Source organism: Bos grunniens, chromosome 5 (genome assembly GCF_055505025.1).
Source record: "Bos grunniens cultivar Pamir isolate PY7600 chromosome 5, Bosgru_T2T1.0, whole genome shotgun sequence".
Classification (NCBI taxonomy): Eukaryota; Metazoa; Chordata; class Mammalia; order Artiodactyla; family Bovidae; genus Bos; species Bos grunniens.
In genome coordinates this window covers 51,981,648-52,001,781 of record NC_141169.1, presented here as the reverse complement: position 1 = coordinate 52,001,781, position 20,134 = coordinate 51,981,648, and the positions used below count along the sequence as shown (strand labels likewise).

General features: G+C 34.3%; 1 protein-coding gene across 5 annotated transcripts in view; it reads left to right on the top strand.

Moving 5' to 3' along the window:
• The window catches only part of USP15 (ubiquitin specific peptidase 15), a 134,866-nt gene that overhangs the window by 100,088 nt on the left and 14,644 nt on the right, over window positions 1–20,134 (top strand). For 3 of the 5 annotated variants that reach the window (XM_086400243.1, XM_086400242.1, XM_086400244.1), the window contains 6 exons: window positions 13,469–13,642; window positions 15,087–15,245; window positions 15,324–15,548; window positions 19,528–19,611; window positions 19,702–19,796; window positions 19,894–20,085. In XM_086400243.1, the coding sequence (XP_086256369.1) occupies window positions 13,469–13,642; window positions 15,087–15,245; window positions 15,324–15,548; window positions 19,528–19,611; window positions 19,702–19,796; window positions 19,894–20,085 (929 nt within the window). Of the gene's footprint in view, window positions 1–7,470; window positions 7,617–9,532; window positions 9,641–13,468; window positions 13,643–15,086; window positions 15,246–15,323; window positions 15,549–19,527; window positions 19,612–19,701; window positions 19,797–19,893; window positions 20,086–20,134 lie in introns of those variants that run through there. The other 2 variants (XM_086400246.1, XM_086400245.1) reach the window with 2 other exon arrangements.

The following is a 20,134-nucleotide window of genomic DNA, read 5'->3' as shown; positions in this document are numbered from 1 at the left end:
CATTGGAGAAGGAAATGGCAACCCACTCCAGTGTTCTTGCCTGGAGAATCCCAGGGACGGGGGAGCCTGATGGGCTGCCGTCTATGGGGTCGCACAGAGTCAGACACTACTGAAGTGACTTAGCAGCAGCAGCAGCAGAGGAAAGTGATAATCGCTTAGTCATGTTTGACTCTATGATCCCATGGACTGTAGCCCACCAGGCTCCTCTATCCATGGAATCCTCTAGGCAGTAGTAGTACTGGAGTGGGTAGCCATTTCCTTCTCCAGGAGATCTTCCCAACCCAGGGATCAAATTCAGGTCTTCTGCATTGCAGTCAGATTCTTTACTGTCTGAGCCACTAGGGAAGCCCTAGTCTAGTAGAGTATAAACATTAAATTGTGAGCATGATAAGCATCATAAAGAGAAAAAATCATGGAAGGTACAATGAGTATAACAAGAGCTGGGAGAGCATCTGATTTATACTGGATGTCATGCTCCCCAGAAATAATGTTTGAATGGTGACCAAAGAATAATTGTTAGGCAGGTGAGAATTGAAGTCAGACAGAGCAACAGCATGTGCAAAGCTCCTAAGGCAGGCAAGCTTGAGGAGCCAAAGATGAGTAACCCGTGGGATAATATTTAAAATGGGGGTGGTGGTGATAAAAATGAGTTCAAAGAAATAGGCAAAGACCAGATCATGTAGGGGGAATTTGGATTTCAATGCATTACAAAGGCATTAAAGGTTCCAGGCAGCTATCATCTCATCTAGTTTACTGCAGTTATCTTTTAACTGATTTCTCTGCTTATACCCTTAGCCCTTATGATTCATCCTCAAAAATGAACTTTCAGAGAGATCATTTTAAACTTAAAATAGGGCCTTTCCTGGTGGTCCAATGGCTAGGATGCCATGCCCCCAATGCATGGGGCCTGGGATCAATCTCTGTTCAGGGAACTATCCCACATGCTACAACTAAGACCCAGCACGGCCAAATAAATAGGTTTGTGGTGGTTCTTTTTTTAATTAAAACATTTCCTGTTACTCCTTGTTCATATCACTGAATGCCTTCTAATTTCACTAAGCAAAAGCTACAGTTCTTAAAAGAGACTATAAGGCCCTGCGTGATCTGGCTCCTGCTATCTTATTTTCTACCACTTTCCTCCATGCTCACTCTGCTCCCTCCTCACTTAGCCCCCTCACGTATTCCACAAATGTTCCTGCCTTGGGGTCTCTATACTTATATGAGTCAGATGTTCCCCTCCTCGCTCTATATATAGTGGTAATTGCCCTTACCATTGCATGACCACCTGATACTTGGGCACTCGTGCTCTCTCTCTCTCTATATATATATATATGTACACATATGTATATATATGAGTTTTTTTGTCTGTTTGCCTCTCCCTACTTCCAATTCATGCTCCATGAGCATGGGAACTTTGTTTTAGTCACTGCTATAGCCCTGCTACCTCAAACAGTGTCTGGCATGTAGCCAGCATTCAAATTAATGAAAAGTAAAGGAAATCACAAGTGTGTGTCTGGCTTCTGGCTTGTACATCATAATGATGACATAATGATAACAATGGGAGGAGAGACACAGGGGAGGTAGGTTTGGAGTAAGGAGAAGATTATGAGTTAATTTTAGGCTTATGCAGTTTGTCATGCCCATGAAACATCCAAGTTGATACATCATAGACAGATGGATGTTCTAAGAGTATGGAATACAGACACAGGCTTAGACTGGAAATAAAAATGTGGCTGTTTGTAGTTGGTTTTAACATCAGGGAAATGATTACATCTGTAAAGAGAGGGCATCTGTAAAAAAGAGATTCCAGGACTAAACTAAGATTTACAGTTTAACATGTGAGTGGAGGAAAGATACTACTGTTGCAACAAGAGAATAGAAGGGGATTATGGATTCAAGTAGTTTCTTGATTTTGTGATGACTTCCAAAAGAATGAGACCATATTATAAGCTAAGAACACAAGAACAAGATTGCTCAGCAATACTGAGATCTCATTTGAGATTGAAGACCATCAATTTAGAATGATATAAATTTATTCACTTAAAATTCTAACAGTGTTTAGCTACATAATGCATAAAATAGATGGCTGGGTTCATACAATAAGACAATTGGGTTCATCTCGAGTTGGAAAAAAAAAGGGGTCAAAGAAATTAAGAGCAGCTAGGCTAGTCTTCTTGTTTTGGGTGGCTAATGTATTTAGCTAATCCAATAAACATACATTGAGACTTACTCTGTGCCAAGCATTGTTCTAGACATTGGTAATACAGAGTTGAATAGACATTGGTAATACAGAGTTGAAAAAGACAGTGCCTGTCTTCTAGAATTTCATTGTGTAGTGAATAAGATAAACATGTAAATAAAGAAGGTATAATATGTGATATAGAAAGCATGATAGCCAACTGTTTTAGAAGCAAAGAGAAGAGATCTATTGGGAAATAAGTGAGGCTTCCCCTAAGGAGGTTACAGTTGAATTGGTTCTTGATTTCATTTGATTGAGTACATTATTCACTAAGACTTATGTTTGGTTAACCTGGTGATAAAAATAGCAGTGACGTACCAGAGGTAGAACTATATAACATTAGAGCTCATACTTGTTCAGATGAGCACCCCTTTTTTTTTTTTATCATAGAAATCCCTACATCAGAAATCTTATTTTACCATAGCAAAAAACACATTGCTCATACACTCAATAAACATATTGATACCTCCTGGATGCTATATAGATAACAGTGCTTTTTCATACATCTGTCAGCTCTAAAAAGAGAAGTACCTAAAATATTTTGAGCAGTGACAGTATCAGTGAAACAAACATAAAGTCTCCTAAAGTAATTGCGTCAAAGATGACATTCATTTGAATTTGAAGGGTTTACTGGAAAATCACTCTTTGCTTAATAATCAGGTCTCATGTGTAATTAAAGATCTGTGTTCATTTAGACAGATTTTGCTTTGAATATAAATCGAGTCATTGACTGACACATACACAAACACTAGTATACATACACATGCATGTTTATTATGCATATATGAATGAATACATATATTTTTAAATAGATCTGGTATAAAATTGAGATATTTTGTGTAATTTTCAGTATTAAAATATCAGGCAATTACTGATATTTTCAGTAATTGCCCAGGGCTTTTTTAAACATCATGTACCTTGCCCAAGAGAAAGCTTTCAGTAACTCTTCTTGCTGCTGCTGCTGCTAAGTCACTTCAGTTGTGTCCGACTCTGTGCGACCTCATAGACGGCAGCCCACCAGGCTCCCCCGTCCCTGGGATTCTCCAGGCAAGAACACTGGAGTGGGTTGCCATTTCCTTCTCCAATGCATGAAAGTGAAAAGTGAAGTTGCTCAGTCGTGTCTGACCCTCAGCGACCCCATGGACTGCAGCCTACTAGGCTCCTCCATCCATGGGATTTTCCAGGCAAGAGTACTGGAGTGGGGTGCCATTAACTGTTCCTAAAAGAAATTAAAAACAAGTTCTTTACCGGAATGTTACTGTTCATAAGGAAATTCCTAGTATTAATATATCCTTTATGATTCCTCTTATATTCATTGAATACCATATCAAAGTATCTATATCATCATAATTATACTACCATCTTCCTGAGACCTTTCTTACCTTCCCTGAAACCTGTTCCATTAATCATTTCTTGTTTGTTCTATACCTTTAACCTCACCTTTTCACTGTCTTCCTTTCAACATATGTACATGGTCAAGTCTTATTTAAAAAAATGAGGTAAGAGGAAGATGGAGTACCCTTGACCTTGAAAAGGATGGTCTGTGCTTTCTCCCTACTTTCTCATATTCCATTCAGTAATCCTCATGACTGCAGCATAGCACAGTAGGTAAAAGCTTGGATTTTGCAGTTTGACTGCTTCAAATCCTAGTTCTATAACTTTACAAGTTGTATGATCTTGGATAAGAAACTTTTTAATTTTATCTGTTACATGGAGATAAAATCCTTAAGAAGTACTTGGCACATAACAAGCATTGTGTAGGTATCAACTGCTGCTGTATCATCACTGTGACCATTATACCACTCCACAGAAATTATATTTGGAAAGGTCATTCTTGACTCCCTGTTTCACTAGGCTCTTTGTAGCCCCTCTAGTTGAAATCTGCTTATAACTGACAAATCGCAAAGCTCTCTCCACCATAATTCTCCCTCCTGAGTTTTCCTCCAAAATGTAACTATTAGATGGACATCCCTGACTAAATAATATTACAGATAACTCAAACTCAGCATGTCTGTGACTGAACGTATTTCCTAGAAGCTTAGTGCTTTTATTTAGTATACTACCTTATAGGTGCAATCATTGACCCAAGTCAAAACCTGACTTACCACAGAATCTGTTGATTCTACTGTTCTTAAATATCACTTGTATCTATCCTTTTCTGTCCTGCCAGTACAGTATTTTAACACTTGAGTGCCTTTTAAATGAACTGTTGAAAAATATATCTAACTCATTTCTTTGTTCCTAACTCATCTTTTTGTTCATCATTTATTCTCTTCTAATTCATTTAGTACAAAGTGTCATTGTTTTTAAATGCAAATACCTCCTTGCTTAAAACTCATTTCGTATCACCTAAAGGATAAAATCCAAATTGGACCCTACCTAGCTCCTTAACTAAAAGGATTCTCATAATTTATTAAGTCTGAGGTCTCTTTATATTTAATGTTGCCTCCTTCCTAGTTGCCTTTCATACACCCACATATTTGCTCATGGACACCCACACACACATGCACACACACCTCTTTTCCTCTGTCTCTTCTGGACGGATAACTACTGCGCAGTGAGAATCATACAATTCGAGACTGTCTTTGGCTTTCTTTTATATCCCCAATGTTTGATACGATGGCAGATAATAGTTCAATACATTACAATAGTGTTTCTCACAGTGTTTGGATGAGACTGTGCTGGTCAGCAATAAAATAACTGTACAAATTAAGCATAAGTGATCCAAAGCTTTCATAGTAGTTAAGGTAATTTCATTTCTATTAAATCTAATAATTTAAAAATGGGGCTTTGTTTTCTGTATGTTGTTTCTTATTTCATTTTTCTAGTAGTTCATTTTCATTTTATGAACTTTATAAAGTATCAGTCTATGACAATTTGAAGAATTTAAAACATATTAGTCCCTCCACATAGATGGTTTGAAAAACACTCAGTTAGGAAAATTTACCTGAAATATTTGCTTGACCTGTACCACATTAATGATATTTCTGGAGCTAAGTGTCAAAGAGCACAATAATTTTTAAAAGAATTATAACATGTAATATATATGTATATATGTAGTTCTTACAAAGACCTGCCAATGTAACCAGTTTGATAGCACTTGAAGTGGCCTGCCATGTTAATCACAGCTTGTCAGAACATACCCTCACTCGTGTGCAAAGTGTTTCTTTAATGATTTCACAGTGAATGATATGAAAACATCATTTTAGAACATTATATTTCTAGAGACTCTTAAAATAATGATCTTCTGTTCTTAATATTTGTTGAGTTCTTTTTTATTATGAAAATAGAAACCTTCATAGTTCATGTTATCACATAGTTCTTAAACTTCTGTTTCAACTCAGCTTAAATATTGTCAATTATGTGCCTAGTGCCATAAAACGATACAGAGAAGTATATGACTTGGTGGTTCTCTTAAAGAATGTAGTAAGTCAGTGAAGCTTTTTTTAAAAAAATTCTGCTATACCTTTCTGTATGTGCCTAGATCTAAAAGATGAATGGTTCATGCAGTTCTTAATGCTCATTTATTCAAAAATGTTTCTTTACTGAATATTGTTTGTGAGGGACTGAACACTCACAAAATTATAAAAGTTTATTTCTTCTTAAAACCTTTGACAGTCTCCTTGCTTAAAATGTTGACATTAATTTTATTGTGAGCCAGTTCTGAATTATTAAAACAGAGTAGGAGATAAGCTGCTAAACATTAAAATTGAGTTTGTAAGCTTTAGTCCTCTAAAATACAACTTGCACTAACATTTACTAATGTTATTAGAATCATTTAGCTTTAGAATGCTTTCAGTAAACTGAATATCTAAACATAAAATCATTCAATATATAACCTGTTACTAAAAAAAATTTTTTTTTTACAATTGCTGTTGGCAGTCCATTAGTTTTAAAACATCATGCAACTTCTTGAAGCTTGTAGTATCCTTATTGATATAATCATTATCCCAAAAGTTTTGAAATATATCTCTGTGGTATCTTCTATCCAGTGGATCTTCTATCCAATTTCTACTTTTAGCTTTAAATATGAAAAAGCACTAGTCTTATATAATCATGCTTTTTTAAGCATGACAGTTCTAATTACAGGAGATACTGTAAGTAGCAGTGTAGTCTTGCTGACAGAATTCTTCTTTCTCAGTCCTGTAGGTGAAGGGGAAGAGGCATTGACATTTCTTTGCTAGCCAAAAGGTTTCCCATTAGTTGTCATACTAACTAAATTTTCATAATAATTCTTATTAAATTCAAGTAGTGTGTGAAAAATAGATTCCATAGAATTTGAAGAAAATGGTGATAGCAGAGATTTTAAATGAAGTTTAATTTTTTCATGTCCTAAGCATAGTGCCAGATTAATGGTAAAATGTTAAAATGTTAGAATATTTTTGTTTAGTTAAAAATGCTGCCTTTAAAACTGCTTTATGTAAAATTCCAATATTTTAAGTAGTGTGTATGCCAATTCTCTCTTCACTAAGTAGGTGGGAGAGGGAAAAAAATATTTAAAGTTTTTTAAAACTAAAAAGAAAATTATATCCATTTGTATTTTACATACACAAATTTATTCTTTAAAGAAAACTTGGAGAATGGAAATGTAAAGCAAAACATGGCTTTAGTTGTATTTGTTTCCCCAGAATATATAGAGAAACTTCAAAATTGATCCCTCAAATATGAGATTTTCCTTTTCTAAGGAGAAAAATAACAAAAAATAAAATATGAAGTGTCTTATAAATCTCGTTTTTCAAATCTCCATGGTGAAAGGGCAGGCTTAGATTTGTAGTTCTTCATTGTGAAAGTCTACATCATACTTTTCTGTCTTATCCACTACTTTATTACATAAATAGAGCCAGTATCCCAGTTTTAATAGAATGCTTTGGAGTTATACAGTACCTTTTTAGAATGTTTATACTGTTGTCATGACAAAAAAAAAAAAAAACGTCCAATCTGACAAATCTGAAAATTCTTTATCCATCTAATCTTAAAATCCAGAAAAATATATTGGGGGGTATTCTAAGATTACTTTAACCATGGATTACTTTAGGTTTTATTTTTTAAATCATAAGAAAATAATTTCCATTTTAGGTTGGGTTCCTATATTTAGCATTGGTCAGTTTGAAAGTGTAGCTACTTTAAGAGTTGTGAGTGGGATTACATTTTGATCAGTTACAGAATGAGTTACACAATTCTCAAAGGCTTTAGGTAATCAAAAATTAAGTTTGTTTTCTTTCCTGTTCTAGTTACCGGTTTACTAAAATAGTGAGCATACATGATCACTTGAAAATTGGGCTTCTGGAGCACCTGAACAGAAAGGGAGTGGTTCATATTCAGCATTACAAAAGACAACTTTCTCTTTTTGAAGGGGATTACTTTGACTATTTTCCAGGTACTGGGGAAATTCCAGATTCATTACAAGTTATTGGGATGGCTATTAATTATTCATTTCCTAAAATATGTTGATTATAGACTTGAGATTTGGTTATGTAGTAGAACTTGATATCACTTGGTCAGTTTTTTTAAAAACTGAAAGATTGTAGTGAAATACAAAATAGAGACTCTTAAAATGAGTCACTTTTTCAGAGAATTCTAGAAACATCAGTCTTACTGATCAGAACATTTAATGGAAGAACTTATTGACAGTAATATAAGAACAATAGGATTTTTGCATGTGTGTTTAAGGAAGTTATTTTTAAAAATCATTGTAGTCTTTCCAAGAAATTTAAATAATTAGAGAAAATCAGACTTCACATAATAACACCAATTATAGCATGTTGGGTTAAAGGTGGAAATGTATAACCAGAGTTTTTCATAGATAATTAACACTTTTTAAAATAGTTGAATACTATATGCATTTTTTAAAAAAGAGTTCTTCATGGTGACAGTGGTTAAAAGTCTGTATACATTGATCCATATACATTGTCCAGTAGATGAGATATTTGATTATTTAGAGTAATTCTCTGAAGAATTATTATGTCTAGTTCCAGGTTGATTTGAGGGAAAGAGTCATCATGAAAATATATTACCATATATTTTCCTTTCACGTATCTTTTACTTATATGGATTTATCTTGAGAGTTATTTTTTGGAGAATTCACATTAGTTAACTTTTTCTTCATTAAGAAACCCTCTTTAGGCATTATTTGGACTTTTATTTTTTAACTTGTAGAGCTTTGAGTAAGTTATAGTTATATAGCAGGCTGCAATTCAGATCTTAGTCAAGTGTTTTCCCACTGTTCTCAGTCTCTGTAAGAACTGCTTTACCATATAAGTTTTAAATTCATTCATCACACCTTTATTACGGTATGTGCCAGGCATTGTGCTAGATGCTGAGTTACAAAAGTGAATAGAACACGGACTCTGCTCTCAGGATAAAGACAGTATAAGAGTTCAAGTTAATAGAGTTAGTCCAGAAGAAGGAACATTAGTTTATCTTTGAGGTACTGAGATACTGAGATGAGTTTTAAAGAATAAGTAGGAATTTCTTACAGGGGAAGAACATACTAAGGGAAAGAGTACATGCTAAGGCTCAGTCTTAATACTTTAAGAAATATATCATAAGATCCCTAATTCAAATTCACATTCTTACATGCAATTTTGATTTTAATGCATATGTGAGCACAAGTAGAGAAGTATAAAGCCACATTGAGGAACAGATACATTTGCTCACAGAATGATTGGTTTGCACATAATACACCATTCTCATCATTCTTCCTGGACCAACATCTTTTCATACTAGCTTATATCCTGAACCTTCCAGTTAGCCAGCTGTGAAGATGCTGAGTCACACAGGCTAAAATAATGAATGCCAAAAGTCTGCTGCTGCTGCTGCTAAGTTGCTTCAGTCGTGTCCAACTCTGTGTGACCCCATAGAGGGCAGCCCTCCAGGCTCCCCCGTCCCTGGATTCTCCAGGCAAGAACACTGGAGTGGGTTGCCATTCCTTCTCCAATGTAAGAAAGTGAAAGTGAAATCACTCAGTCATGTCCAACTCTTAGCGACCCCATGGACTGCAGCCTACTAGGCTCCTCTGTCCATGGGATTTTCCAGGCAAGGGTACCAAAGTCTACTATATACTAAATATGAAATTTTAGTATTCATATTACCATATACTAAATACACAATTTAGTTTTTAATACTTAGATCTTCAAATGCTCTTGTCAGTTTTGCACAGTATTAACTTGCCCTGGGATCATAAAAAGTTTAAATGAGTATTTACCCTAGTTAACAAGTGCATTTGCCTGTTAATTAATGTAGGTTTTTTTACTTTTTCTCTTTTGCATCAAGAATTGAAACTACCCCTGGAGAAGGAAATGGCAACCCACTCCAGTATTCTTGCCTGGAAAATTCCATGGACAGAGGAGCCTGGCAGGCTGCAGTCTGTGGGGTCACACGACTGAGCACGCACACGTGATGGTGGGTGGAGAGAGTTGGGTTGGTAGCAATTAACAGAGGTAGAACTGAAAAAAAGAATTGAAACTACTAATACAGAATCTTTTTCTTCAGTCTGATTATTGATTCATTTTTAAAATGGTATTTGACAAAATTCTATGCAATATTAGGACTGACTCTAAATACAATTGTAATACAAACAAAATATGGCTTAAGATACGTGTTTTACGATTAGTCACATTACTTTATATTTGGACCTCGTTTTTTGATGGTGAATTGTAAGAGCTAGTTCTTAAACTATGGAAGTATTGGCATTTAGTCAGTGTCAAGCTTTGAAATCAAATGAATGTAATAGAGGTGAAGCTCAGCATGTCATATGACGAGTAGAATGTCAAAAAAAACTCATAAGTGGCCATAAAAATAACATGCTAATATTGTTTATATAATCCTTTTTTGTTTTTATGATACATTCATATATATTCTCAGGGTTTGTGTTTTGTTTTTTAATTCTCAGTTTTTTATAAGAAAAATGATGTATGTTATGGATGAAAGTTTTGTGGGTGGTGGTGGTTGTTTTCTCCAGTTCAGAAAGTATTGAGAATAAGAGATATATACACATAGGCACAACGTACGTTGTATGATTTCTGGTCTATATTCTGTTGTTGGAGTAAAGTAGCTTATGAGTTAATAAGGACATTTTCTATGTCTACATATATAGGAATTCATATGCCTTAGGAAAGGAATTATCTTGGAACACTTCCAAACAGATAGGAAAGTGGTGTTTTTTATATTAGAAGAATCTTTGAGAGATATGCTTTAGAACTCTGGTTCTAGTTTTTATTACTGTACTAATTAAATTTATCTTTATTCTTTAAAATATTGTACTTAATGGAAGCCAGTCCAATATCAAATTTTCTGGTAATTGTCAAAGGTGTTCATGTTTCTGAGAAAGCCTCATGATAAAAGATTGAGTAATGAGTTGCATAAATTACAAATCAATTGTATTATGAGCAAATTTAAGAAACCAGCTTCTTTTCTTCTGCCAGAGCGATGGCATTGAATACTGATATCACCTGGAACGTGAAAATATTTTAGTTGTTTGAGCTCTATTCCAACTGTACCTTGAAATTGATACCCAAAGAGAACTTAATATATAACTGGTTTTTGTATTATTTCAAGAATATAATGACTCCATTATTTTCAAAGCAAGGGAAAAAAGTATGGTATTTTCAAGAGGTGGAAGAAAAATCTGATATCAGTTTAGTTTTTAAAATACTATGGACTGTGTATTAGAACAATTGAATATCTGTATTTGTATGTATTTGTACAAATTTTTAGAAAAATTAAGGTCATGAGTTCCTGAAAACATTACCTTTAACAAATAAGATGCTTTGGGAGACTATTTAGGACTTAATAGTTCACATTTAAAATAAGGTTTATCTCAGGGATACATAGGTTATGTACCTATGGCTGATTCACGTATGGCAGAAGCTAATACAATGTTGTAAAGTAGTTATCCTCTAATTTTAAAAAAAAGTAAAAAAATTTTTTTATATCTTGACAGGAAATACAGGCAATTATTTACTGAACCATTGTGTTTTGTTGTTTAGTTTGTTATCAGTTAATTATAATCAGTTTCAAACTGGCATGAGTCACTATGAAAATAAGCACTGTTCTCTTTAAAAATCCAAGTAGAGACCTGTTACAAAGCAAATGGTAGATTAAATGAAAGTCAAAAAGGGACCAGGGAGGTTTAATAGGTGTTGTCTTTTTGAATTTGAAATTTTAGTCTGAGATTACTATTAAAGGATTTGTAGCAAGGAAGTGACATAATCAAGTCTTAAATTTTAGTGACAAATTTTAGAAAGATCACTATGGATGCAAAACTAAAAATTTTTTAATTATAGTTGGAAGCTCTTTGCAAGATAAGGATAACTATGAATAAGTAAAAGCAAACTGCAAGAATTATTCATGTTTGCACAGCTTGATTCTTTAAAGTGTTTGGTAAAACATTAACTTCTTTATATAATTGTTGCACACAGTAGTAGAATATTATACATTCTTAGTATAACCCTGAGCTGATCAAATATAAGGATTTGAAAACTAATTTATAATTGTTGTAAATGCTGTCTTATCTCCACTTTGCTTCATTGACAATTTAGTGTTGGTCCTGTTTGTACTAAATCAGATGATACTACTGAGTGATGGCATTTATGCCCTGTGTAGTCATGGTATATTCTAGGTTGCTGGCCCCTACCTCCAAGCTGGGTATAAAACCAATATATATTATAAAAAGAAAATGAAACTGAGAAAGCCTGTAAGATTAGGAAAATTTGAGATATAAAAGGAGTTAGGAGCAAAAGTACGGAAAAGAAAAAAAAAAAAATCCTTCCCTAATTGCATCTTATACTGTAAAAAAATAAAATAAAAATTTTTACTGTTGAAAATAACTTGTAAATCACAGCCTATGTAGCCCACCTCAAACATTTTTTGACTGTTGATACTGTTTTCACTGCCTAAAATAGTGTAATAACAAGTTCCATATTATAAAGAGTTCTCCCTCTTATCTTGAGGTTGGGGCCAGGCTACCAGCTTGAACAGTATTATTTTTATTAGACAGAAAATTCCAAATTAGATATCATGGTTACGAGTACACAGAAATTGACTTTTAATTGAAAACACAAAATATAACACCATGATTTATTTTTAAGATTGAATATGCTTAAGTTTTAGCCAAACAGTATATGACATATAGTTTATAACATCCAAGTTATCAGCATAAACTCAGCAGGCTTAATTTTTCATAGTTACCCAGACTGTTTAACTTAGTTCTTATGAGTGGTAAGCAAGCTTTGAAAAACTTTCATTTCCATTAATATGAATTCTGAACTCTTCTATGAATGGGTTTCTACTACTTTACATGCAAAGAGCTAGCTTCACTTAAAGCATTTTGTCACTATACTCCAAAACAAATATCTTCCTGCAGCCAAAAAGTTACCTCTATGACTCTATGCCTGTGTCAGTCTTTACATATTCTACTTAATGGCTCTAGACATCTAATTGATAAAGTAATATTGGGTTCAAAATGAAGTCACATTATATAGCATTATCAACTTAAAATTATTTTAGCTTGAGATAAAATATTCTGGGAAAACTGTACTCCCACTGTCTATTTTATTTTAGATCCTAAATTATTCAAAATGGAATAGAGCTGGAGAATTAACTTACTCATAATTTTAATCATACCATAAAGTAAAATTGGGTTGTTGTATTATTAAATAGAGCTGGAAGAAGTAAGAACACTATTGGCCAGAGTTCACATAATAGAAGTTTGTTTTCTCAGGCTCAGCTGATCTGTACTGTCCCTTCTAGAAAATGATTGACCCAAAAGGAAAACTTAGAAGGCTGCTCTTTCATGATGATGAATTGACAATGGAAGCAGTAAATACCTCTTTAAAGTTCATTTCTTACTTGTGTTCCATCTCAGTTTTTAGCTCCTACTCAGGCTAATTGGCAAATGCTTGGGATGGTTAGACAATCCATAATTTCTCCCAGAAAAAAAATTCTGAACTTCTCTCCCAGTTAACCAGTAGTTTGCTGTGGTTAAAATTAATGTAGGTTTTGCAGCAACAGATACTAGCATTTTTGTTTACTATAAATAATTGACTTGAAATTTGGGAAATGAATAGTTGAGTACATCATTTGAATGTTTATTTGATCAGTTACTTATTTTAGTGCAAGAGGCCATCAATGTAAATTTATATATATATATATATAATCACTTTGTTTCTGCATTTTAGTGTTTAATATGTATGGTTTCTTTTACTTGAAAATATATTTTATTTTTTGCAGTGTTTGAGCAATACACCTCCACTTACTGAATATTTTCTGAATGATAAGTATCAAGAAGAACTGAATTTTGACAATCCCTTAGGAATGAGAGGTGAAATAGCTAAATCTTATGCTGAATTGATCAAGCAAATGTGGTCTGGAAAGTACAGCTATGTCACACCAAGAGCCTTTAAGGTTAGTATCTTAAATACATTTTCATCAAGTCCTTTTCACCCCCAAGAGGACAGAAGTCTTTGGGAAAAGAGCAAAGAATCATAGCTATTATAATGGTTTGTGGCCCTCCAGAGGGACTTAGCATATAAATAGATATGCAGCAAATAAAGTATTAAATTTTCAGGGTGGGGTACAGAACAGATGAGTTCCGGGAGATGGTAAAGGACATAAATAAAAGTTGAGAAATACAGGCATGGTTCAAAATGACAACAGACAGACAGCAGTGAGCACTTGCAGATTGTTTTAGACTGCAGCATATCTCTAAGAAACCTACCTAAATATTTTATACAAATGTAAAGACTAAATTTGGGCATATCATTAAGCTCTAAGGACTCTTATTTTGAAAGTCATAAGTTTGAAAAATTACTGAAATTAGTCTGCAAAGCAAGCACTAAATATTGAGTATGGTGATGGTGGTAGTTTAGTCACTCATTCATGTCTGACTCTTGCGACCCCGTGGACTGTAGCCCTCCAGGCTCCTCTGTCCATGGGATTCTCCAGGCAAGAATACTGGAGTGAGTTGCCATTTCCTCCTCCAGGAGCTCTTCCTAGCAGTTTTCAATCACTTTTTATACAACTTAAATGATATTCTTATAGGAAATCGACTGGACAACATTTTATTAACTGTATGCTGGTTCTTTTAAAAATAAATAGCAACAAAGCAGAAAAGCTCCTACATTTGTTCCTTAACTTTCCAGACTTTGGACCAACTGGTTTAGACAAATCATTCCTCAGCCTTTATCCGTAATTCCAGTTACTTTTCATTTTACAAGATGTCCTCATTTAAAATTACATTGTAAATAGGTCCTTGATACCTGACTTTTTTCTTTGACATTTCTTTTCAGTCTCATCAAAAAAATACTTAGCACTGCAATGACTAGAAAAAGTATGTATGAGCATGAATATTCCTTTTGTCTCTATGAGATTTATTCTCTTTAAACACAGAAGCTAAATGAGAGCACTGTAGTTTTCAAGTGACCCAAAAATGTTACTGAATTTTAAGTCTGTGTGTTGTGTGAGCTCAGTCATATTCGACACTTTGCGATCCCATAGACACCAGGCTTCCTCTGTTCATGGAATCGCTTCCACTAAGAGCAAGTCTTTAGTGTTTCCCAATTCTTTGTACAAAACTGCAATGTTTTCTCATTGTTCTTTCCTCAGGTCAACGTTTCTTTTCTATTTTACACATTAGTTACCATTATTAAAATATTTTTAGATATGTAATTATTTATGTGTATTTATCCATATGTAATTATCATATCTGAAAATTAGCGCAAAAGTGCCACAGGTTGATTTCAGGATTACAAATAAATTTTAGGAAGTAGATGAATTCACAGATATGGATTATCAGTTATAAATTTTTTAAATCCCTAGAACTGATTTTATAGTTTTGCTTTTCTTACAGACACAAGTAGGACGTTTTGCACCTCAGTTCTCTGGATACCAGCAGCAGGACTGTCAAGAACTATTAGCTTTCCTATTAGATGGACTACATGAGGATTTGAATAGAATTAGGAAAAAACCATATATACAATTAAAAGATGCTGATGGAAGACCAGATAAGGTAAATTTAATCATATTATTGTCACATTGTTACAATAATGTGATATCTCTGTGTAATGTGTGTCTGTTTTCCTTATAGGTAGTTGCTGAAGAAGCCTGGGAAAACCATTTAAAAAGAAATGACTCTATCATAGTAGATATATTTCATGGCCTTTTTAAATCAACTTTAGTTTGTCCGGAATGTGCTAAGATTTCAGTAACATTTGATCCTTTTTGTTACTTGACACTTCCATTGCCCATGAAGAAGGAACGTACCTTGGAAGTTTATTTAGTTAGAATGGATCCACTTACCAAACCTATGCAGGTAAGTAATGATTCTTTTCTTGGAATTTGTTAGTGCTGAGTCCTTATGCCTGAAGTACAATTCAGTAATAAACTTTTTTGCATAAGAGATTTTTATATGCTAAATACTTTGAAAATTAGTACAACTCATCATGTTAAAAAAAAAATTCTCAAAGGCATTTTCTTATCGAAGAAAAATGAGAGGTTTGATTTTATAATATGGTTAGGAATAGTAGCTTACAAAGATTAATAATATAGTATTATTTACCCAGTTTTCCAACTGGAACTTTCTTTAATCTTCATTGTAATTTTTTTCCTACTGGCCATTGGAAGTGAAACTAATATTTGCTGTACATTGTGATTCATGATATGATAAGACAATGGTATATTTAAAATACTTGTAATATTTAAGCATTTTAAGAACCTGGAAGAGAAGTGGAAATTAATTAGGGTAAGAATACTTGCTTCAGTAATGTTCTAATATTTTAACAGTTTGGTTAGTCTACACAAGAAGAGAAGAACTTTATTCTATACAAGAGCCCTGTGGTAGACCTTAATATCAATTGTCTGCCTGATTCCATTGCCTAGTGTTATAATTGGGTTATTTTACATTTTATGAAGCAAAGTACTACGTATTTTCCCTTTTTTAATCAGTTAATCCTTTTCTGACATTTGACCTACCCTAATAAAAGTATTTCCTTCCTTTTCTACCTTCTGTTCCCCTAAATTCTATTTTAACACCTACCAATTTTTTTTATGACCTTTGGTTTATTTTAAATTTTGTCCCCTAGACTGTGAATTCTTTGAAGAAAGGAACTTTGGAAATCTTTTTATTCCCAATCCTCATGACTTAGAAGTGTTCAAAAATTTTATTCATTCAAATATGTGTTGGGTACTTTCAGAGTATAAAACTCTGGTAAATAAAGTAAACATAGTTCATCCTTTAAAAAATTGTTTACTAAAATCCTAGTATAGGTTCCAGCCAGAAGTGCAGTTTTTTAGAGCGTATAAGTTATATTAGTCTGCTCAGGCCACCATAATGCAATACCACAGACTGAGTGACATAACAGAAATTTATTTTCCCACAGTTGGAGGCCGGAAATGGAAGAATATAGAGAACCAGCTTGGTGGTTTCTAATGCTGACTCTCTTCGTCACTTACAGATGGATGCCTCCTCAAATGCATCCTCACAGGGCAGGGAGATAGCGGGAACACAGGCTCTAGAGAAAAAGGAATTAGCGTGGTTAGCCCATCAGATGAGTTTCCCATCACTGAAGTTGATTTAAATTAAGAAGTTTGTTAGTAATTACATTGAATATGTATTATGTATTGAACTCACATACTATGCAAGGTGTTGGATGTACAAAGGTATTCCTTGTCCTTGTTCTCAAGAAGTTCGTCATACAGTGTGAAGAGTTCTCCGACAGGGTGCTCGAGGAGTATACAGAAGGAATAACCTACCCAAACTGGCAGTGACGCCTGTGCTGAATCCTGAAGAATGATTAGGATTTAAGCACATGAAAATTGGGAATAAATACCAAGAGAGTGACACATACAAAGAAAGGGCTGAGGCAAAAGAGAACATGGCCCACTTCTGGAAACTACAGGTAGATAATATGGTAAACAGAAGCTAGATCACAAAGAAGCTTAATGTGCTATCACAAGAAGCTTGGACTTCATCCTAAAGACTAAAGGAACCATTAAAGCTTATTAAGTAAAGAGATGGTATGGTAGATTTGTTTCAGAAAGAACACTGGCTAGTGCAGAGATTAGATTGGAGAGGCTTAGATCAGATGTACTAAGTAAAAGGTTAAATAAAAGGTTTTTTTGTAGTGATGAGATGACAGATGACAAGGGTTTGGACTCTCGAGCTAAGTATCAGGATGACAGGCAGGTAGAAGCCAGTTGAATATAGGAGTTGAAAATATATTAAGATATTCAAGTTTATGGGATTGGAAAACTGAGGAGAATGGTACTGCTTGTTTTACTGGAAGATATAGGAAGAAAGTTTTAAGAAGCAGCCTAATTTAGTATTGGATATGTTGATTTAACATGACTTAAATCTGTGTTAAGTATTGGACAAATTGAGAATCATGAGGAAAATTTGGGAGAAGTATCAATAAGCATTGACTTTATATGTGTAGACTAGAGGAGAGAGATCTATGCTTGAGAGATAAATTGAGTGGTGAGCTCTATGAAGATGGTAGGGAATGTATTAGAAGGATGAGATAACTTAATTGATCATCTAAACCAGAGAAATTTGAAAAATGAAAAGGGCCATATTAATAATTATACCAAGACATGAGATTAACCCAGGACTGGCCAAAGCAAACTGGGATATATTGTCACCTAATCTAAGGAGAGCATATAGAATCAAGAAGGCTAAAGATAAAAGCCTGAAGGATTACACTAGAGGGTTAGTTCTTTCCTCAAGAAGATTTGACCAAGGCATTAGAAAAGAATAAGATGTAGTAGTGTTGTAGGGAAAGGAAGATTTTGAAGGAGGCAGTGGTCAGCAGTCTTGCTACAGAGAGATAATAAAATAAAGACTGATAAAGACTTGGTTAAATGGTAGCCTTGATCACAGGTTAAAGAGGTGAGGACAGAAGCCAGGAGTGGATTAATAAGTGAATGGGAGATAAGTTACAAGAGTGTGGACATTACTTTTAACAAGGCTATTTATGAATCAGAAGAGAAAGGGAGACAATTAGTGGAGAATTATTAAAAAGCAACGAGAGATGGTTTTGTTTTTTGAGACATTTCTGATTTTATAAGAGTTAAAAAGTAAAGTGAAAGTGTTAGTCGCTCAGTTGTGTCCAACTCTTTGCAGCCCCATGGACTGTAGCCCACCAGGCTCCTCTGTCCATGGAATTCTCCAGGCAAGAATACTGGAGTGGGTAGCCATTCCCTTCTCTGGGAGATCTTCCCATCCCAGGGATAAACTTGGGTCTCCTGCATTTCAGGTGGATTCTTTACTGTCTGAGCCACCAAGATAAAATGAAATAAAGGATAATTGCTGAGTTTATGTTCTAGAGGAGTCAGAAGAGAATATATAGATGCCAGGGTTAGTCTTTTTTTTGTTTGTTTTAAGCTGCAAAGCATTTTTTTTTTAATTGTTTGCATCTTTTTAAACCACTTTTAGAATGGGAAGAGTACCACCTGATTCCCTTTCCTTGTATCAAAAGAGACAGAGAAAAGGACTTTTTAGACTCAGGTTTACAGGGGAAACAATAAGTTGGAGATTTTCCTATCGCCTAGGCTGTTTTCTCACTCAAATAGGTATTCTGCTGATAGTGAGAGGAGTAATGGTGAAATAGGAAGCCTAAGAAATAGTGACGATTTTAAATAGTTATTGAGAGAAATATGAGAATAAGCAAATAAAGGAGACAGAAGAATTTCTGGCTAGGATTGAAGGATCCATTGAGATTGGGCACTGTGAGTTTGTAGTACAAACACCAGTCTGTAAAGTTGGGCAATTTACTCCGGCATATCTAAAGAACTCTAAGAAAGTATAGCAAGAATAAAATTGAATAGCTGAATAATAAAGTAGTTAAAAGTTTTTGCAGTGGAATGAAGGGATAAATCATGGGGATGGAAGGGCATGGAGATATTAAGGAGCCAGTGGAAAAAACTGAGAGTTAAAAGGACTAGATATCTCAGTGCAAGCCAAGAATAGGAAAGAATGGGTCTCCAGGAAAAATAAATAGTGTTTAGACAGTTAAGAGTTTAAGGTATCAGGTGGAAAAGGAGATGGCAAGGTCTGAGACGTGAACCATGGTTAAATGCAAGTGTAGGCCTTTGAATTGAGCAGTGAAGGAATAATAAGGCTAAGATAAACTGTCCACATGGACTTTGTCACCCAGGACAATGGCAAGATCGGAGACAGATACTGTGAGCCAAATGCCAAGTGAATGTGAGGAAGCAACCAGAAGGTTAGTCTCACTAGTGAGTATTTTTTCCAAAGTAATAAAGTCATTGCAATTTTCTTTTTTGTTTTTTAGTACAAAGTGGTTGTCCCCAAAATTGGAAACATACTTGATCTTTGTACAGCATTGTCTCTTTTGTCAGGCGTACCTGCAGATAAGGTAGGATGTTTCTGGGTTTAAAGTAGGTAAATTGGAGTTTAGTTTTTCACTGTTGTAAACCCTGCTTAATAGAAATTTATTTCCTTTTAGATGATAGTTACTGATATATACAATCATAGATTTCACAGAATATTTGCAATGGATGAAAATCTTAGTAGTATTATGGAACGTGATGATATTTATGTGTAAGTATGAAATTCATTGCACAAATATTTCTTGAGAAAAAAATGAAAGGAAATATCATAAAATTTTCAAAGTTTACAGTCAGTTTTATCCTTGCAGGTTTGAGATTAACATAAATAGGACAGAAGATACAGAGCATGTGATTATTCCTGTTTGCCTGAGAGAAAAATTTAGACACTCAAGTTACACCCACCATACTGGTTCTTCACTTTTTGGTCAGCCTTTTCTTATGGCTGTTCCACGAAACAATACTGAAGATAAACTCTATAATCTTTTGCTTGTGAGAATGTGGTAAGTGCCAAACAGTTCTGCATTAACAAAATAAAATATTAAATAGCTA